This window comes from Lithobates pipiens, unplaced genomic scaffold (genome assembly GCF_037356315.1).
Source record: "Lithobates pipiens isolate NorthernLeopardFrog02 unplaced genomic scaffold, aLitPip1_a1.2 Scaffold_19, whole genome shotgun sequence".
Lineage (NCBI taxonomy): Eukaryota > Metazoa > Chordata > Amphibia > Anura > Ranidae > Lithobates > Lithobates pipiens.
This window is the reverse complement of record NW_027507764.1, coordinates 244,229,446-244,250,369: the sequence shown is the minus strand read 5'-3', so window position 1 is coordinate 244,250,369 and position 20,924 is coordinate 244,229,446. Positions and strand designations below refer to the sequence as shown.

The following is a 20,924-nucleotide window of genomic DNA, read 5'->3' as shown; positions in this document are numbered from 1 at the left end:
ATACCGCGTGACATAAAATAATGCAACGACCGCCATTTTATTCTCTGTCAAAAATAGGCTTGGTCCAGAAGTGCATAACTAATTTTGTGATGAGACTTACTATTAGTTACATACCTATTTTAGCTATACTGGTTATTTAATGTATAATATAACATTGCAATAATGTGTGCTGTACATTATATTGTAAGTTATGGAATCCAAAAATGTTGACTTCAATATGAAAAAATCAACGTGTTAAAAAAAGATTTCTTTTTCTACAGTATTTTTCTAAAAGAACTTGAAAAATATGAGCAGCTACCCGAAGATGTAGGACACTGCTTTGTGACATGGGTAATTATCCAAACGTGTTTTTTAATATAACTGCCATATGCTATTATTACTTTATTTTTTATTTTTTAAATTATTTTTTGAAATTTGAACCTGCCTTTCTTGTTTGGGCCTTTTGGACAAAAAATTCATGATAGTGTAGACACTTTTTCCTTACAGAAATCTTAAATCAAAAATGTTTACAAAAAAACATTGTTCTGCTCTATAACATAATCCTTTTCTTGTATGGATTGTGCCATAAATGGACTGTCCTCTGGTCCTTGTGTCAGCTATAGTTACTGTTAAAGAATGCACATATTGCTTTCATACACTTTCTCTTAGAAATCTATTTCATGTATATGCTAATTAATTTTTATCTAGTACAGTTCAGATGATAAGTAATATTTATTAATATTACATCTCCCCTGTCATATTACCATAGAATGATACTGACAAAAAAAACCTCCGCATCAGAGTCGGAGCCTGCGACTTCATGTGACAACACTGAAGAAATGACACTTTGTTACAATGTAAAGTAGTGAGTGTACAGCTTGTATAACAGTGTAAATGTGCTGTCTCCCCAAAAAAACTCAACACACTGCCATTAATGTCTAAACCACTGGCAACAAAAGTGAGTACACCCCTAAGTGTAAATGTCCAAATTGGGCCCAAAGTGTCAATATTTTGTGTGGCCGCCATTATTTTCCAGCACTGCCTTAACCCTCTTAGGCATGGAGTTCACCAGAGCTTCACAGGTTGCCACTGGAGTCCTCTTCCATTCCTCCATGACAACAACATGTAGCTTGGTTTGAGAATGCCCCACAGATGCTCAATAGGGTTTAAGGTCTGGAGTCATGTTTGGTCAATCCATCACCTTTACCCTCAGCTTCTTTAGCAAGGCAGTGGTCATCTTGGAGGTGTGTTTGGGGTCGTCGTCATGTTGAAATACTGCCCTGTGGCCCAGTCTCCGAAGGGAGAGGATCAAGCTCTGTTTCAGTATGTCACAGTACATGTTGACATTAATGGTTCCCCCAATGAACAGTGCTGGCAGCACTCATGCAGCCCCAGACCATGACACTCCCACCACCATGCTTGAATGTAGGAAAGACACACTTGTCTTTGTATTCCTCACCTGGTTGCCGCCACACACACTTGACACATAAGCCATACTCTGAACCACATAAGTTTATCTTGGTCTTAAAACACAGGACATGGTTCTAGTAATGCAGGTCTTTAGTCTGCTTATCTTCAGCAAACTGTTTGCGGGCTTTCTTGTGCATCATCTTTAGAAGAGGCTTCCTTCTGGGACAACAGCCATGCAGACCATTTTAATGCAGTGTGTGGTGTATGTTCTGAGCACTGTCAGGTTGACCCCCCACCCCTTCAACCTTTAGACCCTTTTCACACTGGAGCATTTTGCAGGCACTATAGCGTTAAAAATAGCACCTGCAAACCACCCTAAAACAGCTGCTCCATTCATTACATTGTGAAAGCCCGAGGGCTTTCACACTGGAGCGGTGCGCTGGCAGGGCATCAGAAAAATTCCTGCCAGCAGTTTCTTTGGAGCGGTGAAGGAGCGGTGAACTTACCGCTGCTCCCTATTGAACTCAGTGGGGTAGCGATACAATACCGCTGCTCCGGCATTTTGCGGGAACATTTAACCCCTTTTCGGCCGATAGCGGGGGTTAAAACTGCCCTGCTAGAGGCCGAATAGCACTGCTAAAACAATGTTAAAGTGGCACTAAAAATATCGCCGCTTTGCCGGTGGCGGCACAGTGTGAAATGGGGCTTACAGCAATGCTGGCAGCGCTCATACGTCTATTTCCCAAAGACAACCTCTGGATATGACACTGAGCACGTGTACTCAACTTCTTTGGTGAGGCCTGTTCTGAGTAGAACCTGTCCTGTTAAACTGCTGTATGGTCTTTACCACTGTGCTGTAGCTCAGTTTCATGGTCTTGGCAATTTTCTGATAGCCTAGACCATTTTTATGTAGAACCACAATTCTTTTTCTCTTTTGTTCATTGATGGACACAGCACCTTTAATTTTTGACCGTAGGGTTATCATTCCAATACAGGACAGGACTAGGCATAGCATGTAACACATGTAAAAACAGTAAGACTGCACAGCACCGCCCAGGGGGTGGTCCCTCTGGCATTAACCCCTCACCTTGCAGCTCAGTTTTTTTTCTGCCTAGTGTAGGAGAAGGACCTGGGATTTTTTTTCATTTTTTTTGTAAATTTTTTGATCCTGTGATCTACTATCAACAGCCAGCTGGGTGACTGGATAATATAGATCCTTGTAGTCTCCCCAGCCTGGCCATTGAGTGTAAGCAGACCCTAGCTATGCGCTGGGTCAGCCATGACATGCCCCTTCTGCTCCAGGGGTGGCCGATGAGCTATATGCTCCGGGGCACACATATAACCGGGCTACTGCTGTCCGCGTCGCAGTGTGTCGTGGCCAGCAGCCACCCAGTACTGTTCGAGTGATGGGTCTTTGCTGGAATGCGTCCAGCAATCCCAACAGGAAGGGTAAATACGGCTCTCTCTGCCTCGGCAGGATAGAGCAGCTGGGCATTACCTGAGAGGTAGACTAGGAGGTCTCTCACTCTCCCTTTCCTCTCTCCCTATCCCTCATCCCTCCTCCCCCCCCCCCTCAGGAGAGGCCGCCATCATTTTGCTGAGGCCGCGACCATTTTCCTGTTGTCTTATGCTGTGTATAGCTGTTAGCCATTTTCTAGAAGGTTGGGCGGCCATTTTCTTGTTGTGTACCTCGGAACAGTGCGGTTTTCACTCTGAGCTCTTTGTGACTGAAACAGGGCAGAGCTGTCAGCGGCAGCACAGCGCACAGCACTTGGTCAGGGTGGTGAGTCCTGCGGAGCGGCACCTCAGTCTGTGAGCAGCTAGGAGGGTTGGATTTGTGTACCTTGCCTTAAGTCCCCAAGTTGTGGCAGGCGAGTGAGGGTCAGCATGGCGTCAGAAGCTGGCTCTTCTTTCCCAGACATCCCTGCTATTGCAACTGGCTCACCTGCAAAAAATGTGGTGCCTATGGACGCTTTGTCGGTGGTCCTGGAGACCTTTGTTGCCAGGATGGGATTGGCGTGCGGTCGCAAGGGAGGTAAAAACGCCCCCCTCTTCTAGGGAGAGCTCTGATTCAGTTTCGGGTCCCCCGTTGACTGGCGGCCCCTGTTCTGACATGTCATAGGATGCGGACCAGGACCGTTCGGACAGTGAGAATGACTGTGTCCGGGTTAGCGCAGGAAAAAGTGCTAGTAGGAGCACTTATCACTGTGTGTCGCGGTGCGGGATACCCTGAAAATGCAGGATGCAGCAGGAACCTCTGCTGAGGCGGCGGTCCCTTTTGGACCCCGCAAACCGGCCCACATGCCTAAGATGTTAACGTATTTGACTTATTTTGATAAGTTCATCTACAAGGAATGGGGAAGTCTGCAGCTGGCCTTTTCAGTCCCAAGAAGAATGGTGGTGCGTTACCCCTTTTGAGGAGAGCCTCCTGAAAAAATGAATGTCTCCTCCAGTCGTTGACCCCCCCAGTTACCAGGTTGAATAAAGTAAGCACGATTCCGGTAGAAGGGACTCCTGCCTTCAAGGATCCTGCCGACAGGAGGGCCGAAGCAGTGGCCCAGTCCATGTTTACGGTAGTCACGGGGTCACGGTTACAACCTGTGCTGGCCACGGCCTTGGTGTTGCAGACACTCACTGAATGGGCAAAGCTGTTGCACCATGAATTGGAGAAGCAACAGACCAGTTGGTGCATGGCCTTAAGTATGTCTGTGATGCAGCCCTGGATACGGTCCCCCTGCTCTCTAGAGCATCAGTATCAGCAGTGGTGCCACGGCGCTTGATTTAGCTGAAATGCTGGTCTGCGGGCCAGGCATTTAAAAAAGCGCTGCTGGATTTGCCACCCAAGGTGAGAGGCTTTTTGGTGCTTCGCTGGATGACATTGTTAAATATGTTACCGATGGGAAGAGCACGTTGCCTCCACAGTCCAGGATGTGTAAGGAGCCACGCCTTAGGCAAGGGCCCTCTTTTTCCGCTCCGAAAGGGCTTTTTCGCCCGCCCGGGTTGGCAGGTAAGCATTCCCCAGTCAGACGAGGTGCCTGCTGAAGGACAAAAGCGTCCCTTTTTTCACAAGCCAAACAAGTCTGCAAACAAAAATGTTTTCCGCACAATGTTTTGCCCCGCCCAACTCTCGGGTGGGGGCTCGCCTTCAGGAGTTTGCAGCCCGGTGGACCGCTCTACTGTCCGACCAGTGGGTTTGCAAACTGGTTTCATCGGGATACAAGGTAGAGTTTCTTTCTTTAGACGCTGGAAAATTTTCAGGGATTCTACTCCAATCTGTAGTCCCCAAAAAGGAAGGGGTCCAATCCTGGAGTTGAAGGTCCCCAACAGCTTTGTGAAAGTGCAAAGGTTCATGATGGACTCGGTTTACTCCATCAGGGGGACTTCCTGGCGTCCCTGGGTATCCAGGACGCATATTTACATGTACCCATATGCCTCAAGCATCAGAGGTTTCTGTGATTTGCCAAAGTGTTAGCTCCAATTCTTGCGCTGTTAAGGCAACACGGGGTCGCAATCGTGGGTTACCTAGACAACCTCCTTCTGAGAGCAGATTCCGCCTCAGAATTAAGGGAGGATGTAGCGATCACCACGCAGACTCTCCGTGAGATTGGTTGGGTGCTGAACCTAAAGAAGTCGGTGTTAGTTCCGACTCAACGACTGGAGTACCTGGCTTTGCTGTTGGACACCTCAGAAGCGAGAGTTTTTCTCCCTTCAGACAAGCTGCTGACACTTCAAGCTGTAGGGAAGTTGTTGGTGAACCGCAGGTGGTCAAAGCTGAGCTTCTGCATGCGCATTCTGGGCCTCATGGTAGCCACTTTTGAGGTGGTACCATACGCTCAATTTCACACTTGAGTCTTGCGGAAGGAAATATTGTCAAAATGGAACAAATCTCCATTATCCCTGGATTGTCAAATTCAGGTGAGCCAGTTAGTTAGAGATTCCCTTCTCTGGTGGCTGAGGTCTCCGACCCTTCGATCTGGCAGATCGTTTCTTCCTCTCAATTGGACGATGATCACAACATACACTAGCCTGACCGGTTGGGGGGGGGAGGTGCTGGGAGTATAGTCGGCCCAGGGCCTTTGGTCTTCGGAAGAATCCCAACTACCGATCAATGTGCTCAAGCTTCTGGCAATCAGACTTTGCCTCTCCACGTGGTCAATGAGGCTACAAGGATGTCCGATCAGGATCCAATCAGACAATGCCACAGCGGTGGCATACGTCAACCATCAAGGAAGTACACGGAGCTCAGCTGCAGCACAGGAGGTCACTCACATCCTCCAGTGGGCAGAGCGACACGTGCCAGCCCTGTCGGACATATATATCCTTGGTGTAGAAAACTGGCAGGGCGGACTACCTAAGTCGTCAGATCCTGGACCCAGGGGAATGGTTGTTGCTTCCAGAGGTTTTCAGGATCCTTTGCCTAAGGTGGGGCACACCAGATGTGGACCTCTTGGCCCCTTGGCTCAATCGAAAGGTGGAGAGGTTTGTGTCCAGGACAAGAGACTCCTGGGTGGACGCGTTAGACGCTTTGGTGGCTCCATGGGGACATTATCGGCTGATTTATACCTCCCCCCCACTCAAGCTTCTACCACGTCTGCTGCGCAGAGTGGAGGCCGAGGGGATTCCAGTAATTCTGATTTCCCCAGATTGGCCTCGGCGCCCTTGGTACGCCGACCTAGTACGACTAGGGGCGGATGTTGCTTGGTGGCTACCGCTGTGAGAGGACCTTCTAGCGCAAGGTCCAATACTTTATCCTGCTTTACCTTCGCTGGTTTTAACAGCATGGCTGTTTAAAACACAGGTGCTAAATTACCGAGGTCTTTCAAACTCTGTAATTTCCACTATGCTGAGGTCACAGAAGTCGTCTTCTCGGAAGATTTACCATTGTACATGGAAGGCTTATATCTCCATGTGTGAGGAGATGGGGTGGCATCCGCACACTTATTCAGTTTTCAGGATCCTGTGGTTTTTGCAGCGAGGAGTGGATCAGAAACTTGCCTTAAGCACCATAAAGGGACAGATATCCGCCTTGGCTGTCTTTTTCCAATGCCCCTTTTCGACTCACTTATTGGTGAGTACCTTTGTGCAAGCGATTCGACACGTAGTCCCTCTGGTTGGAACCACCACTACCTCCATGGGAACTGAACCTGGTGCTATCAGTGTTTCAGAAACCGCCGCTTGAGAACATTAGGGAGATTACCTTGTTACCACTCTCTCAGAAAGTTTTTCTAGTGGCTATTACATCTGCCAGGAGGGTTTCTGAGTTAATGGCCTTGTCATGCAAGTTTCCCTACCTGGTCATCCACAAGGATAAGGCGGTGCTACGTCCGCAGCCCCCTTTTCTTCGAAAGATGGTTTTGGTATTCCATCTAAATGAGGATATTGTGTTACCTTCCTTATGTCCTAAGCCGACACAGCCAAAAGAGCTTGCTTTACATTCCCTGGACGTGGTCTGGTCTTTACGGGTGTAACTGTCTGCTACGGCTCCTTTCCCGGAAGTCAGCCCCTGTTTATCTCGGTGGCTGGTCCGAAAAAAGGTCTGGCGGTCTCGTCCACCACTTCTCGGTGGATCAGACAGATCGTGGTTCAGGCCTGTGCCGTAAAGGGACAGGTGCCCCCTTTTCCTTTCACAGCTCATTCCACCAGAGCAATTGGTACCTCCTGGGCTTTCCGACATCAAGCGTCTGTCTCGCAGGTGCGTAAAGTGGCAACTTGGTTGTCTGTTCACACTTTCACTAAATTCTAAAAAGTTTGCCTAAGCGCATCTTCGGATGCTTGCATTGGCTGCAAGGTTTTGCAGGTGGCTGTGTAAGGTTGTAATTACACTTTAAGTTACTAGTTTGTTGTAAGCCAATCTTTTGATTCACAAATTGGCCGCTGGTTTTGATGGCAGCCGTTTAAGATGGCGACACCTCTGTTGAGGTGTTCCCATTGTTGTGGGTGAAGTTATATTTTGCTGTTTTCACCCCTCGTTTTTTGACACTGCTTGGGGATGTCCCTGAGGTCAAAAATTAAAGGAGCTGTGTCCATCAATGAATGAAAGAGAAAATGGGATTTTTGTACTTGCCGTAAAATCCTTTTCTCTGAAGTTCATTGAAGGACACAGCATCCACCCCTCCTATTTATGTTTGTACTGCTTTTTGACAAACTGAGCTGCAGGTAACAGGGTGAGGGGTTATTGCCAGAAGAACTGCCCCCTGGGCGGTGCTGTGCAGCCTTGTTTTTTTTACATGTTCTGCCTAATCCTCTCCTGAAGTGGCTTGATAACCCTAAGGTCAAGAATTAAAGGAGCTGTGTCCGTCAATGAACTTCAGAGAAAAGGATTTTACGGTGAGTACAAATATCCAATTTTTTCAGATCCTCAGAGAGTTCTTTGCCATGAGGTGCCATGTAGAACTTCCAGTGACCAGTATGAGAGAGTGAGAGCGATGACATCAAATTGCACACCTGCTGCCCATTCACACCTGAGACCTTATAACACTAACAAGTCACAAATCACCGGGGAGGGAAAGTGGCTAATTGGGCCCAATTTGGACATTTTCACTTAGGGGTGTTATCACTTTCGCTGCCAGTGGTTTAGACATTTAGGCCCCTTTCACACATGCGGATGATATGTCCGTATTTCATCCATCCGTTTGCGGATGAAATACGGGCATACATTCATCCCTATGGGATAGCGGGTGTCTGCGGATGAACATCCGCAGACACCTGATTTCCTCCGCCTCCGCAACAGTCTGATTCTGCAGACGGAGGAAAATCCTATTTTTCTATCCGTCTGCAGAGCGGATCGGATGAACACGGACACATGGTCCGTGCTCATCCGATCCCCATAGAGGAGAGCGGAGAGCTGACACTGTGCGGGGACCGCCCTGTCCGCAGCCGGCTCAGCGGGGACAACTGAGCGATCCGCCCCGCGTGAAAGAGGCCTAAGGGATGTGTGTTGAGTTATTTTAACCACTTCGCATCCAGGCCAATTCTGACATTTCTCTCCTACATATAACCCCCAAACATTATATATGCTTTTTTTTTTTAGCAAAGACCCTAGAGAATACAATGACGGTTGTTGCAACTTTTTATCTCGCACGGTATTTGCGCAGCAATTTTTCGAACGCGTTTTTTTCAGAAAAAAAAAAGTTTCATGCTTAAAAAAAAAAACAGTAAAGTTAACCCAAAAAAAAAACAGTAAAGTTAGCCCAATTTTTTTGCATAATGTGATGGATGAAGATACGCCGCCGCCCCGTAAGAACGATCAAGCGGCAGAACAGCCACTATGATCATTCTTATGGTACAAGGAATCGCCGGCTGAAAATGACGATATCTGAATGATGTCTGTGGCCTCAGGCATCATTCAGATTTAACCACCGAAAGCCGAGGCCATCCCTGGACGTCCTACCAGCGTGAAGTGGTTAAGGGGACAGCAAATGTACACTGTTATGCAAGCTGTGCACTCACTGCTTTACACTATAGCAAAGTGTAATGTCTTCAGTGTTGTCACATGAAAAGATATCATAAAATATTTCTAAAAATGTGATGGGTGTATTCAGCTTTGTGAGATACTGTGTATATTTTATGTGTGTGTCTATATGTAAATACACTATATTGCCAAAAGTATTGGGACACCTGCATTTACACGCACATGAACTTTAATGGCATACCAGTCTTAGTCCGTAGGGTTCAATATTGAGTTGGTCTACCCTTTGCAGCTATAACAGCTTCAGCTCTTCTGGGAAGGCTGTCCACAAGGTTTAGGAGTGTGCCTATGGGAATGTTTGGCCATTCTTCAGAAGTGCATTTGTGAGGTCAGGCACATGATGTGAATCTGAAGGCTCTTTATCTTCTCAGATGGTAAAGCTGCCCATTCCTCTGGGCAAAAAGCCTCCAGTTCCTGTAAATTCTTGGGCTGTTTTGCATTAACTGCACGTTTGAGATCTCCCCAGTGTGGCTCAATGATATTGAGGTTTATGGTTGTGGCCAAAAAAATTCAATTTTGGTCTCATCATTCCAAATGACTATATGCCAGAAGGTTTGAGACTTATCTATCTCTGTGTTGTTTGGCATATTGTAAGCGGGATACTTTGTGAAATTTGTGTAGTAATTGTTTTCTTCTGACGACTTGACCATGCAGCCCATCTTTCTTCAAGTGCCTCCTTATTATGCATCTTGAAACAGCCACACCACATGTTTTCAGAGAGTCCTGTATTTCACCTGAAGTTATTTGTGGGTTTTTCTTTGTGTCCCGAACAATTGTCCTGGCAGTTGTGGCTGAAATTTTAGTTTGGTCTACCTGATCATGGTATCGTTTCAACAGAACCCCTCATTTTCCACTTGTTGATTAGCATTTGTTGAACACTGCTGACTGGCATGCTCAGTTCCTTGGATATATCTTTTTAAAACCCCTTTCCTTCTTTATAAATTTCAACTACCTCTTCCCACAGATCCTTTGACAATTCTTTTGCTTTCCCTATGACTCAGAACACACACACACACACACACACACACACACACACACACACACACACACACACACACACACACACACACACACATTACAGTTCATAGGAGAGGATGGCTGCCTTAATAGAAACCCCTTTGTGTCCACTTGTGTGCATGTTATCAGGCCAAAATCACCAGGGTATGTAAACTTTTGATCAGGGTAATTTGGTAGTTTCTGTTGCCATTGTGATTTAAAAAGTGAACACAGTTTACACTAAGCATGGGTGAAAGAAAAGTTTTTGTGTTATCATTCATATTCTCTGAATAATGGACGAATCATAAATTCTGCCAGAGTTTGTAAAGTTATGAGCACAATTGTATGTATGTATGTGTTTATATATTGAAATAAAGGGTCTATTTTTTGTCATAGGTGTATCTTAAATGATAGACAGGATATCAACCAAAAATCCATAAAAATACACATGATACAAATGTTAAAAAAATAAATAAAAAATAAGTTGCAATTCAGTGAGTAAAATAAGTATTTGATCCTCAAGCAAAACCTGACTTGGTACTTGATGGAGAAACCCATGTTGGCAAGCACAGAAGTAAGATGTTTCTTGTAGTTGATTACCAGGTATGCACACATCTTAGGAGGGATTTCCGTCCACTCTTCTCTAAATCCTTATGGTTTCTTGACTGTCGCTTGGCAACTGGAAGCTTCAGTTCCCTCCATAAATTTTCTTTAGGATTAACCGCTTACAGACCGGACCATTTTGCTGGTCAAAGACCAGACCACTTTTTGCGATTCGGCACTGCGTCGCTTTAACTGACAATTGCGCGGTCATGCGACGTGGCTCCCAAACAAAATTGACGTCCTTTTTTTTACACAAATAGAGCTTTCTTTTGGTGGTATTTGATCACCCCTGTGGTTTTAATTTTTTGCGCTATAAACAAAAATAGAGCGACAATTTTCAAAAAAAGCATTATTTTTTACTTTTTGTTATAATAAATATCCCCCAAAAATATATAAAAAAACATTTTTTTTCCCTCAGTTTAGGCCGATACGTATTCTTCTACATATTTTTGGTTAAAAAAAATCGCAATAAGCGATTATTGATTGGTTTGCGCAAAAGTTTCTAGCGTTTACAAAATAGGGATAGTTTTATGCCATTTTTATTAATATTTTTTTTTTTTACTAGTAATGGCGGCGATCAGCGATTTTTTTTATTGTGATTGCGACATTGCGGCGGACACATCGGACATTTTTGACACGTTTTTGGGACCGTTGTCATTTATACAGTAATCACTGCTATATAAATGCAGTGATTCCTGTATAAATGACACTGGCAGTGGGGGGCAGTGTAGGGGTTAAGTGTTCCTAGGGGTGTGTTACTAACTGTGGGGGGGGGGGGGGGGCTGGGCTTTCATTTAGTGAACACTGATCTCTGCTCCAATCACATGGAGCAGAGATCAGCGTCACTAGTTTCTAGGCAGAATGGGGAAATGCTATTTACACAGTATTTCCTCCATTCAGCCGTCTCGTGAGGCGATTGTGGGTATGCCCGCGGCGATCCAGTCCGCGGGACCCGCGGCCGGACTCACGGGGGTCCCGACCGGCATGCGACCGGAGTGTCTTTCATCGATCACATGACTCCAGGCTCTCAACTCTCCTGTGTGGTATTTCCAGTGGGCACGGCCGACATTCCCTGCTGACGTCAGCCAGGGAGAAGAGGAGCAGAGGCTGAAGTCATGTGATCACTGTAAGACGCTGTTAAAACAGGGAGAAATCGTTTTTCTTGCACTAGGATGCAGCTGTTTTTGACAGAGGGAATGGTATACAGATCAGTTAGTTTTGAAGCAGTGGGGAGAGGCACAGATCGTGAGAGATGGCAAGGAGGGGAGGAAGACCGAGGAGACGCAGGGAGAGCTGCAGATAGCAGTTTATGACAGAGGCACGCACACTGACTCCGGTGTCAGAGCTCAGCAGGCCTGATATATTGGAGTCCGTATACAGGGGGAGGGTAGAAACTGGCAGGATCAGCCAGTGCTCCCACTTCCAATGATAGATCGCTGCACAGTCTGCGGTGATCTACGCCATGTCCAGCCCCTTCCCCCCCCCCGCTGTCTTCTGGGAGACACACAGGTCCCAGAAGACAGCAGAGACCAGTAAGGACTCGCAGAGCGACACACGCTTGTGCAGTAGGGAACCAGGCTATGAAGCCACAAGGCTTCATTTCCTGATTCGCTTACTGAAGATGCCAGCGCCTCCACCCAGGAGCTGAGGGACAGGTCAACTTCAGATGAGGACATTGCGGGCCCACTGGAGAGGTAAGTGTCCTTATTTTAAAAGTCAGCAGCTGCATATTTGTAGCTGCTGACTTTTAATTTTATTTTCTTTATCGTACTTCACGGGACACAGTGCCACAGGGTTATATGGCACCTCAGGTGATGGCCACTGGCAGACCCTAGACAGGACGTTCAATTCCCCATGTAACCCCTTCCCTTACTGGGAGTACCTTGGTTTTCTTTTCTTACATCAGGGGACACAGAGTCATAGTACTTACTATGAGGGTTATAGGGCCACTGATAGGTGATAGACACTGGCACACCCTAAGGCAAGAAGTGTACTCCCTATATAACCCCTCCACTACTGGGAGTCCTCAGTTTTTTTTTTGCCAGTGTCTAAGGTATTGGTCATGAGTAAAGATGTGCTGAGCTCCAGTGGAAGCTTCCTTGCTGGGGCTAGCCATGCTGACCCGATCCGTTCTGATGTCCTTTCATGGGCTAAAGGAATGGTACCCAGGCCTCGTGTCTGAAGAAGCAAAGTTTTGCTTGCGAACGCTTCTCTTTTTAGAGAGCTGGACCCTGGTATCCAGTAATTTTTGGTAGTAAGGCCATAAAGTTTTTACTGGCAGGGTGCTGTTGCTGGTCCAGGATTGTGGGTAACCTGAGGTTCCCCTGTTCCCTGAAGGTTTAGGAGCCCACTGTAAATGGGGAAGATTGGGTTTATCTCGGATAACCCTGCTGCGAGGAAAGGTAAGGGAGATTTCCTTAGGAATTTCTCCTTCTGTGTATAATGCTATCATGCCTATGTGTCACCACTGGGAGGCTGTATTGAGCACTCCCCGCCTGATGCTGGAGACAGCGCAGAAGCCTTTATTTCTCCTCCAGCTACAAGCAGATCCTCTAGTAAGAAAGGGGGGTCTGGTTCTCCTCCTGCGCCCCAATGTTGTTTTTTCCCCTTCGGGGGGTTGATCTGCCAAAAGCAGTTTCCTTTAAAAAAAAAAAAAAAAAAAAAGGACAGACCGTGTGGCCGCTCAGTGGAGGATTTACAACCCCCCCCCCCCGTCACGTCTGCTGTTTGACAGGAAGCGCAGAGAAACACTTTACTTTGAAAGGGGGGGGGGGGGGCGTAATATGCGCGGGGACGTGGCTAACGGTGTCAGATGCCGGCCGCATGTGGAGGAAGAAGTTAAAACACTGTGTGTGTGTAGCTGCTGCTGGCTGTGGAGGGAAAGGGCTGGAGGATGGCTTGTTTCAGGTTGGTGACACAGGTGTTCCCTTTGACACATTGTACTTTACCAGGCTCGTTATTAAGAGCAGTGGTTTCACAATAAACTAAATCTATTTCCAAAAGAATGTCATCCTCCTCTGAGAGGGATGCGGCTGATCAGATTGAGCCGTCAGGGGATACTGTTGTTGCAGCTGCTCTAGACTCTTCAGTCCCTGTATATATCACACATGAGGTTTTTTTCTTCTACCATTTGTAATTTGGAAAGAAGATTGATGCTATATCACCTCTCCATAGTGGGGCCAAACATAGCAGATTTCTATCTAGTGCTCTAGACCCTCTTATTGAGGTGCAGGAGGCTGGGGATCAGGTAGATCTTACTAAAGAATATACTTATTTATCCTCTTCCGAGTATCCTAATATCGAAGGAGTAGCATTACGAGAGAGGTTGCTTGTGCACTCCCTTACTAAATTGGTACATTCAAACTTTTTGCTGCCTATTCATGCATGGCTAAAAAAGCTTATGTATTCTGAATGGAAACATCCAGATAAACAATATTATCCTCCTAAGAAATTCTCCACACTTTATCCTATGGAAGAGGATTTCTATAAAAAAATGGGGAGTTCCAGTAATTTATGCTGCAATCGCCTCAGTAAACAAGAGATCCAACAGATTAAAAGTTGGAACTTCTTTCTAAAAGCAATATGTCTTTAGCAAGTTCTTAGTCCATTAGGAAACAGTTTGTGGAGATACTTAAAATTCTGCCTGATCAGCAGGCCCAGCAATGATCTGGTGTATCAGACGCACTATATTTCACAGTAGATGCTATGAAAGATTCTGTTATTTAAGCCTCACGGCTTATGCCTGTACTAGTGCATTCTTGCAGCGTTCTATGGCTGAAAGAATTGGTCAGCCGAAGCACTGTGTAAAAAAAACTCCTTTCCCCTTTTCCTGGTGAACGCCTATTTGGAAACGATCTGGATTAAATGCATTCAAAGGATCTCTAATGGGAAAAGATCACTTTTACCAGTAAAGAAGTTGTTCAAATATTTTCTCCTTTAAGCGTGTTGCCTGTGCCAGGGGCATCAGCCTCTGGGCAGTCTCGAGGGCCTCAGCCGTCAGGTTCAAGGGGAAGACCCCAAGGGCAGCACCAGGGTCAGAAGAGATCTTGGGGCAGAAAGCCCACAAAGCAGAATGCTGAAGCCTCCTCATGAAGGGGCGTCCCGCTCCCTCGGGTGGGGGGAAGGCTCCTGCATTTCTCAAAGATCTGGCAGGAACAAGTTTTCTCTGGGTTACACCTAGAGTTCAGAGAGTTTACGTCTCCTCTTTTTTTCTAAGGTCAAATGTTCCCAAGGATCCAGAAAAAAATCACTCGCTCTGGATCATCTATTATCCCAGTTGGTGATATCAGAGGTTCCCTTAGTGGAACAGGGCACAGGTTTTGATTCAAACCTTTCATGGTTCCAGAACCAAACGTAAAGGTAAGACCCATTCTAGATCTCAAGGATCTGAATCGGCACTTAAACCAGGGCTTGACAAATTTGCTTGAAATCTAGGAGCCAGCTAAAAAAGTTAGGAGCCAGGTCCGTAATGGCAATCCGGACCTGTCCCTGGCCTGACATGGAGACGAGTGAGGGGAAGATAGCGCGGCTCCCACCTGTCTCCAAGTCATTGCCCAAAGCTCTTAGAGGGACATTTTATTTATTTTATTTTTTTCAAATGACAATTTTTTATTTTTTTTATTATATTTTAGTGTAAATATGAGATCTGAGGTCTCTCTGACCCCAGATCTCATATTTAAGAGGACCTGACATGCTTTTTTTCTATTACAAGGGATTTTTACATTCCTTGTAATAGGAATAAAAGTGTAAATTTTTTTTTTTTTAAAGAACAGTGAAAAAAATAAAAAAGTTAAAATAAGAAAAACATTTTTTTTTTAAATGTGCCCTGTCCCGCCAAGCTTGCGTGCAGAAGCGAACGCATACGTGAGTAGCGTCCGCATAGGAAAGCGATGTTCAAACCACACGTGAGGTATCGCCGCAATCGGTAGAGTGAGAGCAATAATTGTAGCCCTAGACCTCCTTTGTAACTCAAAACATGCAACCTGTAGAATTTTTTTAACAGTCGCCTATGGAGATTTTAAAGGGTAAAAGTTTGGCGCCATTCCATGAGCAGACACAATTTTGAAGCATGACATGTTGGGTATCAGTTTACTCGGCGTAACATTACTTTTCACAATATAAAAAAAATTGGGCTAACTTTACTGTTGTCTTATTTTTTTAATTAAATAATTTTTCCCCAAAAAAGTGCGCTTGTTAGTCCACTGCACAAATACAGTGTGACAGACAGTATTGCAACGACCGCCATTTTATTCTCTAGGTTGTTAGAATAAAAAAGATATATAATGTTTAGGGGTTCTAAGTAAAAGGGAGGAGATGGGCGGGCAGTGAAAGCTCCATTAGCATTGCTGGCTGTCATACCAACAGCCAACACTAGAGGGCGCCAGATTCCAGAAGGAAACATAGGATTGCAGAAGGCCTCAAAGCCGGCGGCCTCAATTACCGGCCGGCAGCGGCGCGGCCCGACATGATCACGCCGGGGGGGTGCACGGAGACAGGATACCCCCAGCTGTGCTGCGTCAGGTCGCTAATTCTAGTCGCAAATGCGACCTGGCACCTGGGGTTTGTCGAGCCCTGACTTAAACATCCGATCCTTTCGCATGGAGTCAGTTCGATCGGTTGTGTCCATCCTGCAAGGAGGGACGTTTTTTGGCTTCAATCGATATCAAAGACTCATATCTCCACATGCCAATATTTCCCGCTCACCAGAAATTTCTGAGCTTTGAAATATAAAATCATAATTTTCAGTCGTGGCCCTGCCATTTGGTTTAGCCACAGCACCACTGTGTTCTGAAAGATTCTGGCACCTCCTTTTAGCCAGATTACGGGCTCAAGGCATAACAGTCCTAACCTTTTTACACGATCTACCTTTAATAGATCATTTAGTCTCAGGTCTAAACCAGATTCTGATCACAGCTGTAAACTACCTGGAATCTCTGGGTTTGATACTCAACCTAGTAAAATCCTCCTTAAAACCATCAAGGAGTTTACAGTACTTGGGGCTGGTTATAGATACCGTACAGAAGAAGGCATTCTTACCCCCAGACAAGAATCAGTTCCATTACAGGACTAATTCAACTTATCAAAACAAAGAAAAATCCTTCAATTCGGCTGTGCATGAGATTGTTAAGGGAAATGGTGGCATCCTTCGAGGCTGTCCCTTAATGCGCAGTTTTCACTCAAGACTGCTTCAAAACACCATCCTGTTGGTCTGGAATAAAAAGATTCAGGCCTTGGATTTTTCCAATACGCTTGCCTCCCGACATAAGTCAGAGCCTAAATTGATGGTTGTTATCCAGCAAAAGGGAAAATCTTTTCTTCCTGTATCCTGGAAAGTGTTAACAGATGCCAGCCTTCTAGGCTGGGGAGCAGCCCTGGAAGAAGATTCTGTCCAGGGGAGATGGTCCAGGTTAGAGGACCTTACCTATCAGCATTTTGGAAGATTCGTGCAGTACATCTGGCCCTAGAATCTTGGACGGTCAGACTACGGGACTGTCCTGTCAGGATTCAGTCCGACAAGGCCACAGCTGTGGCTTAATCAATCACCAGGGGGGCACGAGAAGTCGTGCAGCCCAAAAAGAGGTGAATCCTGTTCTAGCTTGGGCAGAACACAACATTCCTTGCCTATCGGCAATTTTCATTCCGGGAATATAGAATTGGCAGGTGGACTACTTGAGTCACCAACAATTATTTCCCGCAGAATGGTCTCTTCACCCCGACATATTCCTAGTGATATGTCAGAGGCGGTATTCTGGACATGGACCTATTCACGTCCAGATTCAACAAAGTTGACAACTTTGTGTAGAGAACAAGGGATCCGCTAGCAGGCGGAACAGACGCATTAGTCTTCCAATGGGATTTTTTTTTTTTTTTTTACTGATCTATGTGTTTCCTCCAGTTCTGCTACTTTTGTTCCTGCTTGATCCTGCAGAGAAAGTGCACAAGGAGGTGATTCTGATCTCCCCAGCGGGGCCCAGAAGATCTTGATTTACAGAGATCATAAAAATGGCAGTAAGAGTCCTGCCATTATAGCCAGACCTTCTCTCACAAGGTCCGGTATTCCATCCTACCTTGCAGACAGAAAATTTAACAGGTTTCACTATTGAATCCCACTTTAAAAGGGATCGTGGGTGATCTCCTTTGGTAGTGTCTACTTTGATTAATGCCAGGAAGCCGGCTTCCAGAATCATTTACTATAGAGTCTGGAAGGCATATATGTCTTGGTGTGGATCCAGAGGTTTGCACCCTAGGAAATGTCATAGGCAGGATCCCTGATTTCCTGCAAATGGGATCTGAAATGAAGCTGGCTTTGACTTCTATCAGGGGCCAGATCCCAGCCTTGTGTTTTTTTTTCAATGGCCTCTTGCTTCCCACTCTTGGTGCGTGTGTCCTCTGGCCTGCTTTTTGCCCTACTTTTTTGTTGTCTCCCTCCCTTCAGTTGCCATTGCTATGGGACATCCCAAATGGTACTATGGCTCTGTGTCCCCTGATGTAAGAAAAGAAAACGGGATTTTTATAACGGCTTACCTGTAAAAATCCTTTTATTTGATGTACATCAGGTGACACAGAGGTCCCTCCCTTCTTGGTATACACTTATATTGCTTGGCTACAAAACTGAGGACTCCCAGTAGTGGGAGGGGTTATATAGGGAGTACACTTCTTGTCTTAGGGCGTGCCAGTGTCCATCACCTATCAGTGGCCCTATAACCCACATAGTAAGTACTATGTGTCCCCTGATGTACGTCAAAGAAAAGGATTTTACAGGTAAGCTGTTATAAAAATCTTTTTTTTGCTAGTGTCTTAGATGTTGGTCACGAGTAAAGATGTGCTGTGCTGAGCTCTGCTGGAATATTCCTTACTGGGGCAAGCCATGCTACTGGATCCATTCAAAGTGTCTCTTCCAGATCGAATTGAATGGTACCCAGTCCTCGTGTCCGAAGATAGTCTTGTAGCCCATTCCAGCCATTCCAGCCTTCTGCAGGTCTACAATCTTGTCCCTGATGTCTTTTGACAGCTCTTTGGTCTTGCCCATGATGGTGAGGTTTAAATGGAAGAAAGAGATTCTGTGGACAGGTGCCTTTTATACACATAATGAGTTGTCGTTAGGAGCACCTTCTTAAATTGACAGGACAAATCTGCGTACCACATGAGCAAATACTGTAGCCAGTCTGCGGGAGAAAGAATTTTTGTTTTCTGGTAGGGGATCAAATACTTATTTTACTCAATGAACTGCAACTCGATTTATAACATTTGTATCATGTTGTTTTTTTCTGGATTTTTGGTTGATATTCTGTCTCTATCATTTAAATTATAACAGTGATAGACCCTTCATTTCTTTGTAAGTGGTCAAAAATTTTCAGAGGATAGAATTATTTTCCCTACTGTATGGAAAATGCTGTCATCCTAAGACAGGAAGTCTCTTAGAGGCATGGACTGCAGGTAAAATAAAATTACAAATAGTAAAAAAAAGTAAATTAATGCCACCATTTCATTTTTAATTTTGGTTTTTAAACATTTTATTTGGCTTTCGGGACATTACTGAATTGCAGAACACATGATCTTTACCAGATGACAGTAGTTTTGGCAGTTAATATTGTCAGATATTTATGGAGCCTGATTAGTCCAAGCCTCATTAAATATGTAAAATTTTTATTCACCTTTAATAAAATGTGTTTTCTCATTTTAGGCTGATAAATTTCAGATGTATGTTTCTTATTGCAAAAATAAACCGGATTCCACCCAACTGATCTTGGAACAATCAGGATCTTATTTTGATGTAAGTATTTGAATATATAGTAATGAATCCAATAATGGTTTATCTTAGATGAAATTCCAACAAAAGAGGAGATTTAACTATGTAAAGGGTGAGATTTGGAGAAGGGCTTACATTTTTGCAGAAAAATATGACAGAGCATAGCATAACTTGAATCCATTCCATGGATTTCACAGTGGATCCCAAACAGTATACAAACATAGTTGGTCCATTGTGGATGCTATCTCATCAGTTGTTCTCCTGGCTTTTACCCACTTTGAGACTAAGGATTCTTAGGTTAGGCTGATTTTTTTGCAGGATTTATGTTCCACATTTGTTTGCTATACTTTGATAGATACATTGATACTATCGGATTAACAATAATTGTGTGCAACTGTGTAGTGGATGTTTCAACAAATTGGTCCCAATTTGTTCAAATTCATAAAATGTCATTTTCAGTGCTTGATTTTACGGGGGATTAGTTCTGATAGGCCTTGATACAGCCACCATATTTTATGCTGAATTTCCCTCCGATCTGGAGTTGGTTGTCTCTAATGTTGGTCATGCCTCTACCCCTCCTCCACCTTGTGGGAGGATGTGGTTTCAAAGAAATATTTAGATGAAGAGAAAGTAGCCGAGGAAGCCAGTAAATAAAGGGACTCTTCTGTGGATGAGCCCTTTCAGGAACAGGATGCTGGTTTGGGGTTGTCTCTGGCACAAAGATCGGTGGTCGACTTCCTGGTGAACGCAGTAAGCACAAATTCGAAGTTGCCTTTTCCAGTCTTCATCTCCAAAAGTTACTAGGTTTGTTACCTAGTGGCTACATAAGAACGTCAGATTGTTTTATGTACATCTTAATTTGCAGGTGGTTAATGATTTACAGTGCATCCGGAAAGTATTCATAGCGCTTCACTTTTTCTTCATTTTGTTATGTTACATCCTTATTCCAAAATGGATTAACATCATTATTTTCCTCAAAATTCTACAAATACCACCCCATAATGCCAGAGTGAAAGAAGTCTGTTCGAAACCTTTAAAAAAAAAGAAAAAAAAAATCACATGTACATAACGATTCACAGCCTTTGCTCAATAATTTGAACCACCTGTCACACGGATTACAGCCTCAAGTCTTTTTGAGTATGATGCTACAAGCTTGGCACACCCACTTTTTAGCAGTTTCTCCCATTCTTCTTTTCAAAAAAATTACACGTACATAAGTATTTACATACTTTGCCCTGGCAAAATTTATCTCAGGTGCATCCTGTTTCCACTGCTCAGCCTTGAGATGTTTCTACAACTTGATTGGTGTCCACCTGTGGTAAATATAGTAGATTGGACATGATTGGAAAGGCACACAGTTGTCTATATAAGGTCCCATAGTTAACAGTGCATGTCACAGCGCAAACCAAGTTATGAAGTCCAAGGAATTGTCTGTAGTCCTTTGAGACAAGATTGTATGGAGGCCCAGATCTGGGGAAGGGTACAGAAAAATTTCTGCAACATTGAAGGTCCCAATGAGCACAGTGGCCTCCATCATTCGTAAATGGACGAAGTTTGGAACCACCAGTACTCGCCCTAGAGCTGGTCGCCCGGCCAAACTGAGCGATCAAGGAAAAGGACCTTAGCGAGGTTACCAGGAACCTGATGGTCACCAATGGGGCTTGTATGGTAGTGTGACCAGATGGGAGCCACTTAGTAAAAGGCACATGACAGCCCCTC

The 20,924-nt window shown here is 44.9% G+C and overlaps 1 protein-coding gene across 5 annotated transcripts in view; it reads left to right on the top strand.

Moving 5' to 3' along the window:
• Nucleotides 1–20,924, top strand: part of TRIO (trio Rho guanine nucleotide exchange factor) — a 751,422-nt gene that overhangs the window by 302,844 nt on the left and 427,654 nt on the right. For all 5 annotated transcript variants that reach the window (XR_013277581.1, XM_077491869.1, XM_077491868.1 and 2 more), the window contains exons 20-21: nucleotides 261–330; nucleotides 19,140–19,229. Coding sequence is in view for 4 of the 5 variants with exons in the window: in XM_077491869.1 (XP_077347995.1) it covers nucleotides 261–330; nucleotides 19,140–19,229 (160 nt within the window). In the remaining variant the exon portion in view is untranslated. The remainder of the gene's footprint in view (nucleotides 1–260; nucleotides 331–19,139; nucleotides 19,230–20,924) is intronic.